Genomic DNA, 18,799 nt, shown 5'->3' with positions numbered 1-18,799 from the left:
AGCTATGGTGTTGGGCAGCATCACATTTGGCCATTAGGGAGGTCATAGCAGAAGGCGCTGTGCAGACTGGAGCCTCAGGCTTCTCTCCACCAACTTGCAGATTGTTCCGCTGTCTGCCGAAGGGTGCACTAAATTTAGATCAGAGGCCTAGCCTGGTAGAGAATTTGGCAGTTGAGCAAGGCTCAGCTCATCGCTGGCCATAACCCTCAGCTCATCGCTGGCCATAACCCTCAGCTCATCGCTGGCCATAACCCTCAGCTCATCGCTGGCCATAACCCTCAGCTCATCGCTGGCCATAACCCTCAATGGGCTCAAAGCTCCGCCACAGCAGTCGGGGTTTTCTGTTTCAGGATTGCATGCTGGCTTTGGTTTTCCTCAGTGCTGCCAGCCCACCAGCCCAGACGACTCTCTTTCCTCTTCTACTTTACTTAAGGCCCAAGCAGTAAATGAAATGGTCTTATACACGGAGGTCCGTTCCCAGGGGCCTGACCCTCATTACGCACCGTGTCTGGGTCTCAGGATGTGCTAAGTGATGGCATGTGAGCTGCTGCTCAGCCGCTGACGGTGGACTTCTCAGCTTCCCAGGCTAGGATGGAGCCGCTGCCCCGCAGCCAGGTCCTCCTGACACTAGTTTCTGTCTCCACCTGGGATGGTTGTAAGAAGCAGCTGAGCCCTGAGCCCAGGGGGTAGAGAGGACTCACTACACCAACACAGAAGCCTGGTGGGGAGTGCAGCCAGGTGCCCCGGGGACGGGAGCCGGAGCCGGAAAGCCGCCGCTCCATCGGTGTTTGGGGGTGTGGTACTCATCTTCACTTTCTTCCCTGCTTCCTCTCCTCTTCATTGCGGTCATTTGCTCATTCAAACGGCCCTGCAGCCCCGGGTTACATAATCTTCCAGTTTCCAGGAAGTCCCCAGTCTGACTCAGTAACGGATGCTTGAGAGGAAGAAAGTCATGATGACCCAGGTGGTGTCCACTTTGGTCCACCCAGGGTGGCCGGGGAGGGTGAGCTCTCCGAGCAGAGGGTGTAGCTGGGAAGATACCCAGGAGGTGTTTATCTGACCCAGTGGATCTGCATTTCTCCTCCTCTGGACAGTGTCTGAGCCCCTCGTACCTGCCCCTGCGATGTATGGCCGGAGGCTGTGGGCGGCTGCTCCGAGGGCCCGAGAGCTGCTCCCTGGGCTGTGCTCAGGCAACCCAGTGCGCCCTGTGCTTGCGGCGCCCCCACTGTGGCTGGTGTGCCTGGGGGGGCCAGGATGGGGGTGGCCGCTGCCTGGAGGGTGGACTCAGCGGCCCCCGTGATGGTGAGAGGGGCTCGGGGTGGGGTGAGAGGGGCTGGCACGGAGCATGGAGGGGTGCTGGGGGCTGTCTCAGAGGTGGGGCTCAGGGGAAGTAGGAGCAAGGGCCTGGGTGGCTGGTGGGAGATACGGAGGCCCCAGTGACGCCCTGTGTCTTGTGCTAGGGCTGACGTGTGGGCGTCCTGGGGCCTCCTGGGCCTTCCTGTCCTGCCCCCCGGAGGACGAGTGTGCAAACGGGCACCATGACTGCAATGAGACCCAGAACTGCCATGACCAGCCCCACGGTTATGAGTGCAGCTGCAAGACAGGCTACCTCATGGACAAGTGAGGCTGCAGCGGACTGGGGCCTGGGCTGGGGCCCAGGGGAGAGGGTGGGGACAGACTGGAGGAGGAGGGTGTCAGGAGCAGTAAGGGATGGAGCATGGACCACAGCAGGGTGAAAGCAAGCCGTCCAAGGCGTGATGGTGGTAGGATTGATCCAGGGGGTCTAGATCGTGGAGGGCAAGGTTATGAATTTGATGGGGTACCCCAGGAAGAGGGGCTGTGGGCAGGCTCCTGCAGAGGGGAGAGATGGAACAGCAGGGGTGGGCATGGTGAGGGTGGGCTTGGCTGCTGCCCTGCCCTCACCCCTCCCTGCTCCTGCAGCGTCACGGGGCTGTGCCGCCCAGTGTGCGCCCAGGGCTGCGTGAATGGCTCGTGCGTGGAGCCTGACCACTGCCGCTGCCACTTTGGCTTTGTCGGACGCAACTGCTCCACGGAGTGTCGCTGCAACCGCCACAGCGAGTGCGCCGGCGTGGGGGCCCGCGACCACTGCCTGCTCTGCCGCAACCACACCAAGGTGGGTGCCCCGGCCTCGGACCCTGACCCCCGCCCCGCCCGCCTTCCTGGCCCTCAGCCCATGTTCCCGCATCTTGAGCCTCAAACGGGGTTGGGATGGCGTGACCCTGTCCCAGAGAGGTGTGGGAAGGCTTTGGGGACACCGCCCGGGTTGGATTCACAGAGGGGCTGCCCTGGAATAGCGGACAGAGTTGGTGCTGGGCCAGGGAGGGTGGTTCCGTGGAGGAGGGTTTGGAATAATTTAGGGAAGGGGCTTTCTGAGCTCGGCACCTTGGGTTGTAAGGACTGGACCCCCTGCCACGAGAGCTGTGTGAGTGAAGGCGGCAGGGTGAAACCCAGACAGGCCGGGATTGCCCACGCCAAGTGCCGAGCCTGCTGCCCCTTGGTGGGAATCTCAGAACCTAGGGCCTCCCCACTGCCATGCCCCCCACGACTCTCCAACCCTGCTGACCACATTGTCCCTGGTTTCCAGGGCAGCCACTGTGAGCAGTGCCTCCCGCTGTTCGTGGGTTCTGCCGTGGGGGGCGGGACCTGCCGGCCCTGCCACACCTTCTGTCGTGGCAACAGCCACGTCTGTGTCTCCAGGAAGGAGCTTGAAATGGCTCGGAGGGAGCCGGAGAAGTACTCCCTGGATCCCGAGGAGGTGAAAGGCCTGGGATGGCGAACTCCTGGGTCTGAGGGGGCGGGGGGCTGGTCCATGCCTTTTCGTGATTATACTGTCTTTCCTGGGCCAGATTGAAAACTGGGTGCCGGAGGGCCCCAGCGAAGACGAGGCTGTGTGTGTAAACTGCCAGAATAACAGCTACGGGGACAAGTGTGAGAGCTGCCTCCACGGCTACTTCCTCCTGGATGGGAAGTGCACCAAGTACGTGGCAGGCCGGGGGCCTTTGCCCTGGTCACTGGGCCCAGCTCTGGGGGGCAGGCCCCGCCCCAGTCCTCAGGAGAAGATGAAATCCCCGGGAGCCCCCAGGCCAGGTGTGAGGGAGGAGCTGGACTCGGATGGGAGACCCCCAGCCTCAGAGGCAGCGCTGATGGAGACGAGTGGGCAAAGAGGGCTGCTTACCTTCCCCGGCCCACCCCTTCCTTCTGAGTGGTCCGTGCAAGCTGGGTTCTGGGCCTCACTCTGCACTCACCAGCTCTGGTCTTGGTGAAGGGCTGGGCCTCTGGGAGCCTGTTTTCTCCTCTGGCCTGCTTTAGAGCTCACACAGGCGGCGTCCAGCAGGGCCCCTGCAGGTCATGTAGCACTGACCCCAGTCTTCCTCCCCCCTCAGATGCCAGTGTAATGGCCATGCGGATACCTGTAACGAGCAGGACGGGACAGGCTGCCCGTGTCAGAACAACACAGAAACGGGCACCTGCCAGGGGAGCTCCCCCAGTGACCGCCGAGACTGCTACAAGTACCAGGTGCGGCCCCGCAGCCCCAGGGGATCAGGGCTCGGAGGAGGCAGCCTGGCCCGGGCAGGACCGACATTGTGGTTTTCAACTCTGTGGTCATGGGGTCAAGGTCAGCATGACAGACTGTTTCTGAGCCCCAGTCAGTTTCAGGCCCCGGGCAGTCATGCTGGACAATCCAGAAATGAGCCTCTTATGGAGGGCAGGCGGGGGGAGGGAGATCACTTGGGCTGGTGAGGAGACAGACTCCACTGTAGATAGTCATGACTTAAATGTTGCAAATGCCAGAAAACCCATCTTGTAGTAGCTTAAGCAAAAAAAAAATAGCATTGGCTCTCAAAACTGAGGTCTGGAGTCTGCCTTCAGGAATGGTTGGATCCAGGTGCTCATACAAGGCCATCAGGAGTATCTCTTTCCCTGCATATGGACTCTGTTTTCTTCTGTGTTGGCTTCATTCTCAGGCAGGTTTTCCTCCAAGTGGCAGCTCCTACATAATGACCTTGAGCTGATAGGGGATCTTCATATCGTTACTGATACCCATATTCAAATTCCTTGAGTCCATTTCCTTTCTTTGGTCAGGGGGGCTCCCTGCATTAGCCGCCAGGTTGGCTGCCCTGTTGCAAGCTCGCTCCCACAGAATGGATATCCCATGTTCCCTCCTTGGAGTACAGCTCCCTCCAACCCCCACTGACTTCTCTCTCTAGTTTATTTATTTTTTAAAAATATATATTTTATTGATTTTTTTACAGAGAGGAAGGAAGAGGGATAGAGAGTTAGAAACATCGATGAGAGAGAAACGTCGATTCAGCTGCCTCCTGCACACCCCCCACTGGGGATGTGCCCACAACCAAGGTACATGCCCTTGACCGGAATCGAACCCGGGACCCTTGAGTCCGCAGGCCGACGCTCTATCCACTGAGCCAAACTGGCTAGGGTTCTCTCTCTAGTTTAGAGGGGAGAAAAAAATCCCTGTTTGCCTCAGTCACTGCCACCCATCTACAGAAACATCATATCTACAAAGATGCAACTCCACCCAAAATGCCGACTGAGCCCTGGCTGGTTTGGCTCACTGGATAGAGTGTCAGCCTGTGCACCAAAGGGCCCCGGGTTCAGTTCCTGTCAAGGGCATGTGCCTTGGTTGCAGGCTCCTCCCTGGCCTGGGCCCTGGTCAGGGCACGTGCAGGAGGCAACCAATTGATGTATTTCTCTCACATCGATGTTTCTCTCTGTCTTTCCCTCTCTCTTCCACTCTCCCTAAAAATCAATGGAAAAATGTCTTCAGGTGAGGATTTAAAAAAAAACAAATCTTCAAAAAAAAAAAAAAAAAACCTAACTGAACTTCACAGGCCTTACTGACGCTTGACATTTCCATCCTGGACCAGAATGTTTGCTTTCTTGATACGTAATCCTGGCCTTAAAAACACACAAAAAGAAGTCGCAGGGATTAATTCAGCCCTCCTCCTCCAGCAGCTCTGTGGGCAGCTGGGCAGCTATGAAGCAGCGGTTCTTTAGTTTCTAGTAACGACAGCCGTAGGGAGGATGGACGTGGGGAGTGCCCGTCACCGAGGGGTGCTGTGCTGTGGAGACAGTGGAGACCGCACAGAAGCGGAAGGCTCTTCAGGGGGGGGCGGGGCCTTGGTGGCGGGGGGGGGGGGTAGGTATAAGCGGAAAACGAGGCTCAGAGACGTGCCATGTCCTGCTGCAGGTCAGCCAGCCAGTTGGGTGTGGAGCCCGGGCTGATCCTGGGCTGATCCTAGAGCCTGAGTGGTTTCCACGGGACAAAATGGCTGTGATCCATCCACTCATTCACACGTTGACTGAGCACCTACTAGATGGCAGGCACTGCAAGGCCCTGGGGCACAGTAGGGAACGGAAACGGGCACAGTGATCTGTTCTCAAGGAATTGACATTCTCACGGGGAGTCCAGCCAGAAACGCCTGAACAGGTCAGACAGATGCCCGGTGTGGAGTGATGAGCAGTAAGGAGGGAATTAAACAGCACGGGGAGCGAGAAGTGTTGGGAAGCGAAAATGGCAGATATTGAGGCCAAGGAAGGCCTCGTGAGACGGTGACACTTGAGTAAAAACCTGATGGGAGTCGGGATGCCAGACACACAGACATGAGGGAAAAGGCAAGGCAGGTGGAGAGTGACCCAGGTAGAGGATCAGCCAGCGCAAAGGCCCTGAGGTAGGACCTATCAACACAGTCCAGGAACAGCGAGACGGGCCCACCCTGTACTGATTTCAGCAGTCCTGGGAGCCAGCCATGTTTACTACCTACGTACAGAGGAAGAGCCTCAAGTTTAGTGAGGTTCTGTCACTAGTTCAAGGCCGCACAGCTAGTGAGGAGGTGGAGCCAGGATTCAACAGTTCCTCATCCTGTGCCTCAGAGTTCCAGAGGCCTCAGCATCAGGACGCTGTGGTCACCGGGTGACACCAGGGATAGCAGTGCTGGAGTTTAGGGTCCTGGCAGGGGGTTCAGGGGGACCACAGAGAGGAACCCACTCTGTGCCAGGGGGGTCCAGGGGGACCACAGAAAGTAGCTGGGCCACTGGGGGGACTGGGCCTTGCTACCTACCAATAGGAACAGAATGCCAGTTTGCTTGGAGGAGTGCTGGGCACTGAGCTGAGCCCTGATGGCTGCCTCCACCCACCCACAGTGCGCCAAGTGCCGGGAGTCCTTCCACGGGAGCCCGCTGGGCGGCCAGCAGTGCTACCGCCTCATCTCTGTGGAGCAGGAGTGCTGCCTGGACCCCACGTCCCAGACCAACTGCTTTCACGAGCCCAAGCGCCGGGCCCTGGGCCCGGGCCGCACGGTCCTCTTCGGTGTGCAGCCCAAGTTCACCAACGTGGACATCCGCCTGACGCTGGATGTGACCTTCGGGGCCGTGGACCTCTACGTCTCCACCTCCTACGACACCTTTGTGGTCCGCGTGGCCCCCGACACGGGTGTCCACACAGTGCATATCCAGCCGCCCCCACCCCCACCGCCGCCCCCACCCCCTGCGGAAGGCGGGCCCCGTGGGGCTGGGGATCTGGGGGCACCAGGGGCCGGGAGTGGGTCGGGCACCCCAATGGAGCCACGGGTGCGGGAGGTGTGGCCACGGGGCCTGATCACCTATGTGACCGTGACGGAGCCGTCAGCCGTGCTGGTGGTTCACAGCGTGCGGGACAGACTGGTCATCACCTACCCCCACGAGCACCACGCCCTCAAGTCCAGCCGCTTCTACCTGCTCCTGCTGGGCGTGGGAGACCCCAGCGGGCCGGGCGCCAACGGCTCGGCGGACTCGCAGGGCCTGCTCTTCTTCCGGCAGGACCAGGCCCACATTGACCTGTTTGTCTTCTTCTCCGTCTTCTTCTCCTGCTTCTTCCTCTTCCTCTCCCTCTGTGTGCTCCTCTGGAAGGCCAAGCAGGCCCTGGACCAGCGGCAGGAGCAGCGCCGGCACCTGCAAGAGATGACCAAGATGGCCAGCCGCCCCTTTGCCAAGGTCACCGTCTGCTTCCCGCCCGACCCAGCTGCCCCCATTCCTGCCTGGAAGCCGGCCGGACTCCCGCCACCCACCTTCCGCCGCTCTGAGCCCTTCTTGGCACCCCTGCTGCTGACGGGGGCTGGCGGGCCCTGGGGACCCGTGGGAGGGGGCTGCTGCCCCCCAGCCATCCCCACCACCACTGCCGGCCTGCGAGCCGGGCCCATCACCCTGGAGCCCACGGAAGATGGCATGGCAGGTGTGGCCACGCTGCTGCTCCAGCTGCCGGGCGGGCCCCACGCGCCCAACGGTGCCTGCCTGGGCTCGGCCCTGGTCACACTGAGGCACAGGCTGCACGAATACTGCGGGGGCGGCGGGGGTGCTGGGGGCAGTGGCCACGGCGCTGGTGTCGGTCGGAAGGGACTGTTGAGCCAGGACAATCTCACCAGCATGTCCCTCTGACAGGCCGGGTCCCGCAGCCACAGCAGCCAAGTGCCCTGATGGGGCCCTGGGCTTGGGGCCCCTCCACACGGGGGCCCCTGGACACTGTCCTCAGAGGACTCTGGTTTCCTTCCCCTGGGGGTCCCCACGCAAGGCCTCCTTTGTTGTGCATTCAACAATTATTTATTGAGTTCCTACTGTGTGCCAGGCACTGTTGAAGGCACTGGACCGGGCAGAGAGGAACCGAGACAGAGCAGTGTCCCCAGTCTCCTGGGACTGATGTGGAAAGTCAACTGGGCATCCGAGAAGCTAGATAGAAACAGAAGGAAAGGCTGGGGGAGCGTGTTCCAGGCAGAGGGAACAGGTTCCTGATGTGCAAACCAGCTGTTTTAATGGAAAGAGCATAAAGCTGGCCAGTGTGACCCCAACTGAGTGTGAAGAGGAGATAGGGCCGGGGTTAGGCCCCTGGGGCTGGATCTCCCAGGGCCTGTGGGCCCCAGATAGGGTTTGGGGTTTTGTTCTCAGGGCAATCGGAAGCTGTTGGACAGTTTTATGAGGGGGATGACAGGATCCGATGTACCTATTTAAGAGGTCGCTCATCTGTGGCAGGGAGAATGGATTGGAAGGGCTGAGAGAGACAGCAGGGGGACAAGAGAGGGTGATGGGCCAAATCAGGGTGGTGGCCGTGGGAGGGGGAGTCAGGGACAGAGCAGGATGTGGGTAGAAGGGTGTATGGGTAGTGTGAGTGTCAGCGTGAGGGAGGGAGGGAGGGAGCCAGAAGGACCCTAACTTCGTGGCCCATGGATGATGGGGTTGTTTATTATTATTATTTTTGTTAATCCTCACCTGAGGATATTTTTTCCATTGCTTTTCAGAGAGAGTGGAAGGGAGGGGGAGAGAGAAACACAATGACTGGTTGCCTCCTGCACCCCCCAACCAGGGGCGGGGAGGAAACATGCAACCCAGGTACATGCCCTTGACCGGGAATTGAACCCAAGACACTTTGGTGCACAGGCCAACGCTCTAACCACTGAGCCACACCAGGCAGGGCTGGGTTGTTTATTAACATGGGCAGACTGGGGCTTGTGGGGGCAGAGCAGGAGCCTAGTTTGGGGCCTAAGATGCCCTTTAGACATCGCAAGTCAGGTCCAAACAGGGGAGCAGAAGCCACTCAGTGTCTCAGCAGAAGGAATTGAATGCAGGGATGGCTGGGCTGGTGGAGGACAAGGCTGAGCAGAGTCAGAGGCGGGACAGTGAGGCAGCCCAGGGGCAGGAAGCTGCTGCTGCCACCCCTTGGCTGGAGGGACAGAGCTCTGGAGGTGCTGCCTGACCCCAGGACTGGGGTCACAGGCTCAGAGGGAGTGCTGGGAGACCAAGCCACTGCCTGAGATGCCCCAGGCATGGGGGTGAGGGGGTTGGGGTGGACACCAAGGCTGGAGGTAAGACCAGACAGTGCTGCCTTGAAGACTTTTGGGTTCTCCCAGGGGCTGTACCTGCCTCAGCCATCACCTTGGACTTCTGAGCGCCTCTACCATTGAAGACACCCACCTCCAATCCTAGCCACCTTGAAGCTGAGACTCCTTTCCCAAGACTTCATCCGTCAGCTGCTGTTTTGGACCTTGGAGAGCTGGGCCCTGCATCTTCCCCTCTGCCAGGGGCCGGCTGAGAGAATGGGGAATGATCGGGTCAACAAATAAAGAGTGTGGGAAGACCGGTCGGTGTCCACGCTCTGTGCATGCAGGAGACAGCCTGGACTCTCCGACCCGGACCCTTGCTGCCTCCTCTAAGCCCCATGGCCCGGCTCCTCCGTGGCCCTCCTGGGCAGGAGTCGGGGTGGTGCCACCATAGAAGCTCTAGCTCCCAGAAGGGACAAGCCAAGGGGACATGAGGGCAGTGAGGCCTCGGACTCTTCCCCAGGTCTCTGTCGCAGGGAGACCTCTGTTTTAGGAGGGAAAACCAACGCCTTTGTCCCAGGACCAGGTGTAATTCTCGCCCCTGACGTAGGAGAGTTCAGGCGTGGAGACTGAAATGAGGCCCTAGCATGACAAGCTTTCTCTAATCCAAGTAGACTCAGCCCAAACCTAAAGCATCCTGGGAGCTTTATCTGCCAGTCCCGTGGCAAGCAAGAGCGCTGGGGCTAGGGGAGGTGGGAGCCGGGACCTCTGGCCCCTCGGTGGCCTCCATCACAGCAGCCTCGCTGCGGGTGTTAAAAGTATGTACCTTTCTGGGCAACTCCGCTTAGAGGCCCCACGCAGGCTGCTGCATCTACATCAGCCACGGACATGCTGATGTTTGGGGCCTAGGAGCGTTACGGGTTCCCAGTGTGGCCCGTGAATATGAGAGAGGCCTTCCCAACTTACATTAAGTAGCAAGTATGAGCCTCCCTTACCCCTCCTTCATTGCCTTGTTTTCCTGGTCATCTTCCAACCCCATTGTTTACTTAATGTTCATATCCCCAGTGTGGCCCGTGAATATCAGTATTTTCAGACTTTCTGGGCAGTTTATGTGATTGTCAGGGATTTCTCTGCCTTTATGAGCGGATGGTAGTACCTCACCTCCAAGATGTGACTGTGAACTTGTGTTTACTGAGTCCCCAGGCTAGACAGTTTGGCTTGTTAACTGCTGCGGTTTCATTTGAGCTTTCCAACAGCTGTATGAGGTAGGTGCCATGTATCCCCTCCCTGCAGATGAGAAAACATTTTGTGTAGCTGTTGAGTGACAGCTGTCATCGGAACCCAGACCTTCTGACTCAAATCCAGGTGGCTGACCACCAGGCTCTTCTGTATTTTGTTATTAATTCCAGAGAGAGGAAGGGGGAGAGAGAGAGAAACATAGATTGATTGCCTCCCGTGTGTGTCCTGAACAGGGATCGAACCCACAACCTGGGGATGTGCCCTCACCAGGAACTGGGCCTGCCACCTGCTGCTGCCGCCCCAGCCTCAGGGTCAGTGGAGAGGTCACTGCATGACCGGGTGGGAGCCAAGGTTTAAGATCTGGGTCTGCTTGAACCCTTCGGCAAGGCCTCTTCCTAGCTGTCACCTGGGACTGCCTTCCTAAAGGGAGCATTTGCACGGTGCTTGGAACCACCGTTTCTCCAACCCTTGTCACTGCCCTGCAGATGTCTGTGCAAATGCCCTCCCCCCTCCGTGTCAGCCCCTCAGCTGCCACTGCTCCCTGGTGGCCGCACTCCTGAATGCCCGAGGCTTCTGGGTGTGAGAAGACCCTGGTGTGGGAGGGCAGAGGCCTGATTCCAGCCTGTGTGTGGCCACCAATGCCCTGAGGATTGGTAACGCTCAGGAAAAGGGGGCACTCCAGGCCCTGTGCCTGGTGCCTGGCATGACTCCTCGTCTTCCCAGCATCCCTGCTGGGATATGAAGGCCCGTTCCCTCATCTTGGGGGCGCAGAAGCCCTAAGACCTCAGGGCTAATTAACAGGCCAGCCGGGATTCTGACATCAGAGTTTCCCCTGCCCCTCCCCATCACCTCTAAAATCACTTCCCTTTGTTAAATCGCCGACTCCCGCTTATCCCCACACACTGTCCAAGGTGCTGGGGACACAAATGAACGGTCCCTGCCCTGGAGCTGACAACCCAGTGGGGAGCCCGATCATTAAGTAAGTGATGGGGTTGGAAGATGACCAGGAAAACAAGGCAGTGAAGGAGGGGGGTGGGGGGGAAGGCTCATACTTGCCACTCACTGTGAGGTGGGACGGGAAGGCCGCTCTCAGAAGATGACATGTGAGCAGAAGTGAAGGAGTGAAGCAACGTCTGAGGGAAAAGAAGTCCAAGTTGAAGGAACAGCCAGTGCAAAGGCCCCAGGTGGAATATGCCTAGCATTTTAGAGAACCAACAGAGGCTGTGTGGTTGGAGTGGCGAGAATAAGGAGAAGACAGGGTTCCAGAGGGAACGAGGCAGATGGATCAGGTCCCTGGCCCGGCGAGGACTCTGGCTTTCACTCTGTGTGGGAGGAGACATGAGAGGGTTCTGAGCGCAGGAGGATGTGATCTGACTCAGATGTTCACAGGACTCCTCTGTGGGGAAGAGACTAAAGGGGGGGGGGGGGGGCAGGGAGCCCTGCATTAATTCAGGCTGCAGAGGAGGGTGGCTGGAACAATGTGGGGGCACTGGAGTGAGGAGAAGTGAGATTCTGGATCTATTTTAAAAGAAGAGGCAGAATTTGCTTACAGATTGGATGCTGGGCCAGAGAGAAAGTGACTGAGCACCTGGAAGGTTGGGGCTTGCTGGTTCCCTGACTGTGGAGGAGCAGGTTTGGGAGGGAAACGGAGTTAAGTGTGAGACATGTTAAATTTGAGATGCCTATTGGGTATTCCAGGTGAAGGTGTCACTCTGGTTGGGTCCACAGATAGAGAATAATTACAACAAATGACATATAACCTTAGAATAATTACCTTGTGCTCTACATAAAATAATAACAACTAGCAACGATAATTTATTTTCTTTTTTTTAAAATATGTTTTATTGATTTTCCACAGAGAGGAAGGGAGAGGGATAGAGAGTCAGAAACATTGATCAGCTGCCTCCTGCATACCCCCCATTGGGGATGTGCCCACAACCAAGGTACAAGCCCTTGACCGGAATCGAACCTGGGACCCTTCAGTCCGCAGGCCGATGCTCTATTCACTGAGCCAAACCGGTTAGGGCAATGATCGTTTATTTTCACTCTCGGTCTTTCCACCTGTTCCATCTCTTGCCCTCCAGTAGCCTATTAGGGATTGCCCTCAGAGGAGGCTCAGGAAGGTTATCAGTTTACTGAGGACACAGTACGTGGCAAGAGTCAAGATCGGCTCCCAGGTCTGTCCAATTTCGCGACCAGATGTTTTCTCATCCGTAGTTGCTTTTGTGATAGAGGGGATCGAATTGGATTCCTTCCTGCTCCGGAAAGCCCTAGACCCGCAGTTCTCTATTTGGAAACAAAGGTCCCTGACCAGTTGGTTGTGTGTAGGCTAAGAACCTGTAGGTAGTAAGTGAGCAGGGGGCTCTCCTAAAACTTCTCTTTGAACTTGAGCGCCTGGACTCTACCAAGATGGCCCTCTGGGTTTGCTTATTTTCACAAACTGGGCAGAGCTTCAGACAGGCAGCTAAGGGGTGAGAGGTTTCAGTTTGTCCTTGGGGACACCCTGGCCTAGAGAGGGAAGAGTCTTGCTGGTGTCATCCACAGCCGGTGTGGGAGGGAGGCGTGTGTGTCAAAGATCTGACTCCCGAACTTGCACACCTAGGCATCCTCCCCGAGTCTCCACCTTTCTCACCAAACCTCCTTCTCCACCCAGATTCCTTCCCTGGGACAAAAGATGTAGGCGGAGTTGGTTTTCAGGTTTTTATTGTGGGTGTATTTCTGGTGTCAGGATAGGGCGGAGGGGCAGGCCCTCCCAGGAGGGGGCAGAGGAGGCCAGCATACCAGAGGGGAAGGGGGGGGGGCACTTCTTTACTCTCGGATCTTCAGTTCCCTCGCCATCTGGCAGAGGCTGCAGGGCAAACAGAAGGTGAGGGCCGCCCAGTCGTGCCCGATGGAGCCCTAGAGGGTGGGAGAGAGCGGTTAGGAGCGCTGCCCGGGGTCCCGGAGACCAGCCCCCAGCCCCTGGGCCCCTGGCGCCGCCCCCTGGCACCTGGATGCGGTAGCGCTCGCGCATGCCGGTGCGCAGCGAGTGCAGACCTCCGGGCAGGTAGGGCGCGCAGCAGCACTCGCCGAAGTCGTCCGAGATGCGGCAGGCGAGGCACAGGGGGGCGAAGGTGCCGCACAGACCTGCGGGGCAGCGGGCGGTCAGGGAGCCTCCCCGGGTTCCCCCGGCCCCCCCGCCCCCCCCCCCGGAGCCACGTTGAAGGTCCCAGAGGGAATTGAGTGTCGGGGAAGTGAAGGCCCCGGGCAGTTGGGGGGGTTAGGGTTAGTGGTTGAGAAATAGGGTATGAAGGTGGTGGGGAGGTTGAGGGTAGGAGGCGAAGCTGGAGGGGTGAGGTCAGGACCCCAGGAAGTTTTGGGGGTCCGAGGAAGGCGTGAGGGTTGGAGATTGGGAATTCAGGGTCCAAGGAGGCGGGGGGGGGGAGCGGAGGGAGTAGGGCGCAGGCGGGGTTGTCGGAAGGGGTGGGGGGGCGGGGGCACTCACAGAGGGGCATGTCGTTGCAGCAGTCCGTGAGGCCGGTGTGCCAGTCACTGATCTGGGTCTGGTAGCAGGTGCTGGCACACTGGGGCTGGCTGGTCACTGGGTAGGACATGGCTGTGGAGGTGGGGGTCAGGGGTCAGCGGGCAGCCTCGCGGCCCTCCTGGGTCCCCGCCCCCTGCCGCCCCTCCCTCTGCCGGGCAGTCTGGGCGCGGCCAGCAGGCCGCCCACGGAGGGGACACCACTGCGCTCCCTTCCCTCTGCCACATCTGGGCATCGACTCCCCAGCCTGTCCCGAGCCGCTGCCTCCTGCACGTCTGGTTGAGCTGGGGGTGGGGCTCCTGCACGTCAGGGAAAGGGGGCGCGCCCCGTGTGGGCGGGGCTGAGACGCGCCGCCGCCTTCTCCGCGTCTGGGCCAGGGGTGCTGGGTTCCTGCATCTCAGGGGCCTCTGGGGTACAAGCAGGCAGGCGCCGTCTGTCTTCGAAGCCAGGGTGCCCAGGGGAGGGAAGCAGCCAGGTTCCAGGGACTGGAGGGGCTGCCGGTCCATCCAGGGAGCCCACCTTTGCCTTTCACGTTGTCGTGCATCTCGAACTGCATCTTGCTGGCCCTGAGGAGGCGGCGGCGTTGGGGAGGGCGGAGTGGCAGCGGTGACAGCAGCGGAGTCTGTCCTAGGGACACTGGATACTGAGGGGGGGGGGGCAAGGGCAGGGGCACTGGGTTCTCAGGGGAAGGTGCTGGGGAGAAACAGGCCACCTCAGCCTGCTGGCTAGAAGAGACTGGGAACAGGGGTGTATGGGGTGGGGGCGAGAAACTCGCCCGTCTCTGTAGAGCTGCCCGACAGACCCCAGAGGACCCTCCTCCCAGAGGTAGAGCTGGAGAGACAGAGACCAAGAGGCAGAGACAGGCTGAGTCAGAGATACGGGAGGAAGAGGTCAGCGCCCGGCGCCCACAGAGATGCCACCAGTAAGGCTCATGCTGCCCAGCACTCACTTCTCCGCAAGCCCCTTTCCCAGATGGAACACTGAGGCTGAGAAAGGTGAGGAGAAATGTCCCACCTCCAATGCCAAGGGGGTCAGTAGAGGGGGTGCTAGGCCTCGGGACTTCCAAACTCAACCCAGCGGTACCCAGGCTGAGGAGGGCACAGGCTGCGCTGAGAAAGACAGGGGTGTCCGGAGAGAGAGATCTGCAAGCAGAGAGGTGTGAGCGGAGTGGTGTGGGGGAGAGCAGAGCAGAGCCTCACCTCAGAGCAGAGGGCTGGGGGGGGGGGGTGCCTACCTGCAGGAGGGCGGTGATGCGATGGCGATGGCGGTGATGGAGACAGGTGTGGGTGACACGGGCACTGAGTGCTCAGTGTCAGGCCCGGAGCTGCTTATATTGGGGCGGGCCACAGGGCCTGGGCGGGGCTCTGACAGAGGTGCCCCGGGAGCCCAGTCGGTCAGGCTGAACCTCTCCCCCCACCCCCCACCGGAACTGCCCCTCCCCCACTCCCCCTCCTCCAGTGCTTCAGAAGACCAGGAAATTGTGGGGGAGGGTCCAGGGATGGGGAGCCGGGAGTGGGGATAGAAAGGGGAGTGGGCCCAGCGCTGGGAAGGGAAGGCGGAGCCAAGGCGCCAGGGGCACCGCTGGGTCAAAGGACAGAGACCAAAAGAGAGCGAGGGACAGAGAGATGGCGAAGGAGGGGGACACAGAGACAGAGGGAGGACAAGGTCAGAGAGAGAGGAGTTTTAGATATAGGGAGGGAGGGGAGAAGACAGAGGGATGGAGAAATAGATGCCTAGACAGAGAGGCACAAAGATCTGGGGAGAAACGAAAGGAGGGGAGACCCATTCAGAGAAGAGAGATGGGCAGGTGGAGGGGCAGGTAGGTGGAGGCAATGGGAACCACTGGACTCGGCGGAAGGGAGCGGGGGAGAGAAGAAAGGCGTGCAGTGCGGGAGGGAGTGCGGCGAGGGCTCCCTTTGAGGCTTCTCCCATCATCCTTAGTGAGGTCCCCATTTCCCTGGGAGAGGGGGCATTGTCCTCCCATTCAGGGCCTGGGGCACGTGGCGGGGGGGGGGGGGGGGGGCAGTGTGTTTTGGCTGCGATTCATGTTGGAACCAAAGTAAATAAACACGCCTCATCCCACCTCCAAATTGGGAAGGGAGGAGGCTGGGAACCGAGAAGCAAGGAGGTGGCTGTGGCCCGGGCCTCCTGGTCCTAACAGAGCAGAGGACTGGGGGCCGGGACTCCTGGGTCTGAGGGAGGACGGGGCTGGGGTCCAGATTCTTGGGTTCGGCCGGCTGCACCCCTGAGTGGGGCAGGGTCCTGAGGGTGAAAGAGCTGGGGGCCTGGACACCTGAGTCACCAGAGTCTCCCCTCCAACAAGCCTGGCGGGGTTGGAGGTGACTCAATGAGGGAAGCAGCAGTAGAGCCGGGTGGGGTTCCCAGGACGGGTGTCACCCCAAAAATGTAGGAGGCACTGGAAAATTGGGGTGTCACCTGCAGAGAAGGTGGTGTCGTCACCCCACTGGGCATGGGGTGATGGCAGGTGGAGCATCCTGTTCGCCGGGCATCTCAGCTTTCCCCAAACCCCTGGTTCAACCCAGCAGGTCCCAAGCCTTGTGGCACCACACAGTGGCTTGCCGTCCTTCCCCAGGCTTGTGGTCAGCACTCGGTCCGGGCATCCGAACGTCTGTGGAGCATCTCTCTACCTCTGTCTTAGATCCCTGTCCCCCGTCCCTGCATTTAAAAATATATATATATATTTATTGATTTCAGAGAGGAAGGGAGAGGGAGAGATGGAAACATCAATGATGAGAATCACTGATCAGCTGCCTCCTGCATGCCCCCCACTGGGGATCGAGCCCGGAAACCCAGGCATATGCCCTTGACCAGAATCAAACCCGCGACCCTTCAGCCTGCAGGCCAACGCTCTATCCACTGAGCCAAGCCGGCCAGGGCCATCTCTGCATCTTTGTCTCCAGCTCTGAATCTCTTCTCCTTCTTTTCTCATCTCTGCCAATGTTTCCAGATTTCTCTGGTTCTCTGTCTCCCCACCTCTGAGTCTCTCTCCTCCAAGCTCCATGTCTCTTGCCCTTCTGTGTGCTTGGCCTCCTATCTCACTCAGCATCTCCCCCTCTCCAGGCCTGCTCTGTGGAGGCAAAGCCCCTCCCCTCCCCCAGCCGTCAGACCATGAGGTGCAGGTGACTCAGGGTCAGTCATCTCTGAGGACCTGGGGCTCCCCAGTATGACAGCCAGAGCTGTCCTCCAGTTTCCTCTCCCCACTCTTACACCGCCTGGGGGCAGCAATTAGATACAGCAACTCATGTGGATGAGGAAATAGGGACTGGGGAAGTTGTGAGGTGGCCTGCTTAGGGGGGAGGTGCAGGGTGGGGGGAGGGGCAGGAAGAGGAGAGGCCTGGGGGCTGAGGAGTGGACCAGGCAGTGTCTCTAGCATCTGGCCTCCTCCCCCTCAAATAGGGTCGCCTGATAAAATACAGGATGCCCAGTTAAGTTTGCATTTCAGAGAAACAGCAAATGCTATTTTTAGTATTTTTAGTATAAGCATGTCCCACACAATATTTGCTATATACTTATACTAACAAAACATTTGTTGTTAATCTGAAATTCAAATTTAACTGGTCATCCTATATATATACTCTTGGTTTCTCTTCAGGTCACATAACTCTTTTGCCTTTTACAAATTTAACTGTGCATCCTGTATTTGTATTTGCTAAACGTGGAACCCTACCTTCAAAGGCAGAGGAATCCAAGTACCTGGCCCCCTCTTTTCCCAACACCCAGGATTCTGGCCCCCAGCCCTCCCTCCTCAGGACCCGAGAGCCCAGGTCCCAATCCCTCTCCTCTCCGCCCTTAGGATCCATGAATGGGACACCCAGCCCCTTCTCCCCAGAATCTAGACGGCCAGGCCAGGTCTGGGTCCAGTTGCCCAACAAGGGTTTCATAAGGCGGGTGGTGCCATCCGTGGCCTGGTGGAACCAGTCAGGCTGAGCGGACAAGTGAGGTGGCCCCTCTTTTCCTTCCTAAGCCTGCGGCTTCCTCGAGGACCAGCCCAGGGACAGGGAGCTCTGGGTGGGTCCCTGTGTCTAGGTTTTGGTGTGGTGCTGTGGTCGGCAAACTCATTAGTCAACAGAGCCAAATAGCAACAGGACGACGATTGAAATTTCTTTTTAAAAAATATATATTTTATTGATTTTTTACAGAGAGGAAGAGAGAGGGATAGAGAGTTAGAAACATCGATGAGAGAGAAACATCGATCAGCTGCCTCCCGCACACCCCCCACTGGGGATGTGCCCGCAACCAAGGTACATGCCCTTGACCGGAATCGAACCTGGGACCTTTCAGTCCACAGGCCGACGCTCTATCCACTGAGCCAAACCGGTTTCGGCTGAAATTTCTTTTGAGAGCCACATTTTTTAAACTTAAACTTCTAACGCCACTTCTTCAAAATAGACTCGCCCAGGCTGTGGTATTTTGTGGAAGAGCCACACTCAAGGGGCCAAAGAGCCGCATGGGGCTCGTGAGCCGCAGTTTGCCGACCACGGATGTGGTGTGTGTCAGTGTGGGGATTGTCTCTGTATGTGTCCCTTTGTGTGTGTCCCTGTGTTCTGGGGTGTGAATGGGGTTTTTCCGATTTGTGTGTCTCTATTGGCGTCTGTGATTCTACTACCCACTGTGCGCCTGAGTTTGGGTGTGGTCTCAGCTGTCAAGGTTCTGTCATTCTGACTGGGTTAAGGCTGGCATTATTTATTGAGTGGTAGCCTTGTGCAATGGACTAAAAACCCGAGTTTAAATCCTGATGGCCCCTTACTGGTTGTGAAACGTTGAGCAAAGAACTAACCTGTCCTGGACCTCCAATTTTCCATCTGTAAAATGGGTTGTCACAAATAGAGTTTTTGAGAGGATTAAATGAGTTAATTCATGTAAAGTGCCTAGACTTGTTCCTGGCACAGAGGAAATACTTTGTGTTCATGGTGATGATGATGATGATGATGATGATGATCTGTTCGAGCTGCTGGGGATACAATAGTCAATGAAACCAAGTCTTAGTTCACGGTCCTCGTAGGAACTGGCTGGATGTCTATCGTGGCTGGCATGTAACTGCATAGTGGGGGTGTCTGTGTTGCATGTGGGACAGGATATTTCTGGATGTGTTGTCTGCAGTGATTCTGTGATTGTGTGCCTATGTTTGTGTTTGGAGGTGACTGCGTGTGCTGTGTGTGTGATTCTCTGATTGTGTGAGTGTAAATGCAAGATT

At 58.2% G+C, this 18,799-nt stretch overlaps 2 protein-coding genes across 6 annotated transcripts in view; one reads left to right on the top strand and one right to left on the bottom strand.

Annotated features, from left to right (window-relative positions):
- MEGF8 (multiple EGF like domains 8) overlaps positions 1-8,119 on the top strand; it is a 42,175-nt gene extending 34,056 nt beyond the window's left edge. The window contains exons 35-41 of the mRNA XM_008160217.3: positions 1,095-1,302; positions 1,461-1,620; positions 1,942-2,134; positions 2,606-2,776; positions 2,868-2,998; positions 3,405-3,537; positions 6,184-8,119. Coding sequence (XP_008158439.2) covers positions 1,095-1,302; positions 1,461-1,620; positions 1,942-2,134; positions 2,606-2,776; positions 2,868-2,998; positions 3,405-3,537; positions 6,184-7,452 — 2,265 coding nt within the window. The 3' untranslated portion in view covers positions 7,453-8,119. The remainder of the gene's footprint in view (positions 1-1,094; positions 1,303-1,460; positions 1,621-1,941; positions 2,135-2,605; positions 2,777-2,867; positions 2,999-3,404; positions 3,538-6,183) is intronic.
- A 4,638-nt stretch (positions 8,120-12,757) lies between these two features.
- On the bottom strand, positions 12,758-14,873 carry CNFN (cornifelin). Of its 5 annotated transcripts, none has more exons than XM_008160216.3 (5): positions 14,819-14,873; positions 14,104-14,211; positions 13,549-13,659; positions 13,054-13,190; positions 12,758-12,962 (listed from the first exon to the last, which is right to left on the bottom strand). In XM_008160216.3, the coding sequence occupies exons 2-5, from the start codon at positions 14,138-14,140 to the stop codon at positions 12,873-12,875; spliced, it is 375 nt and encodes a 124-aa protein (XP_008158438.1). In that variant the 5' UTR covers positions 14,141-14,211; positions 14,819-14,873; the 3' UTR covers positions 12,758-12,872. The 5 variants fall into 5 exon arrangements, with proteins under 5 accessions (XP_008158438.1, XP_027993096.1, XP_054566748.1 ...); XM_028137295.2 differs by having other exon boundaries at positions 14,104-14,227; positions 14,819-14,872; XM_054710773.1 differs by having other exon boundaries at positions 14,104-14,206; positions 14,819-14,836.
- Between the last annotated feature and the right edge of the window lie 3,926 nt (positions 14,874-18,799).

Source organism: Eptesicus fuscus, chromosome 21, assembly GCF_027574615.1.
Source record: "Eptesicus fuscus isolate TK198812 chromosome 21, DD_ASM_mEF_20220401, whole genome shotgun sequence".
Classification (NCBI taxonomy): domain Eukaryota; kingdom Metazoa; phylum Chordata; class Mammalia; order Chiroptera; family Vespertilionidae; genus Eptesicus; species Eptesicus fuscus.
The sequence above is the reverse complement of the archived record's forward strand: the minus strand, read 5'-3'. Positions and strand labels throughout refer to the sequence as shown.

Bases quoted from the DNA above. Each gene is read 5' to 3' on its own strand.
- CNFN (XM_008160216.3), bottom strand. From the start codon at position 14,140: ATGCAGTTCGAGATGCACGACAACGTGAAAGGCAAAG. The intron at 13,191-13,548 runs GTGAGTGCCCCC...GCTGCCCCGCAG, and splicing joins CTGCAACGACATGCCCCTCT to GTCTGTGCGGCACCTTCGCC. The intron at 12,963-13,053 runs GTGCCAGGGGGC...CCCACCCTCTAG, and splicing joins GCGAGCGCTACCGCATCCAG to GGCTCCATCGGGCACGACTG.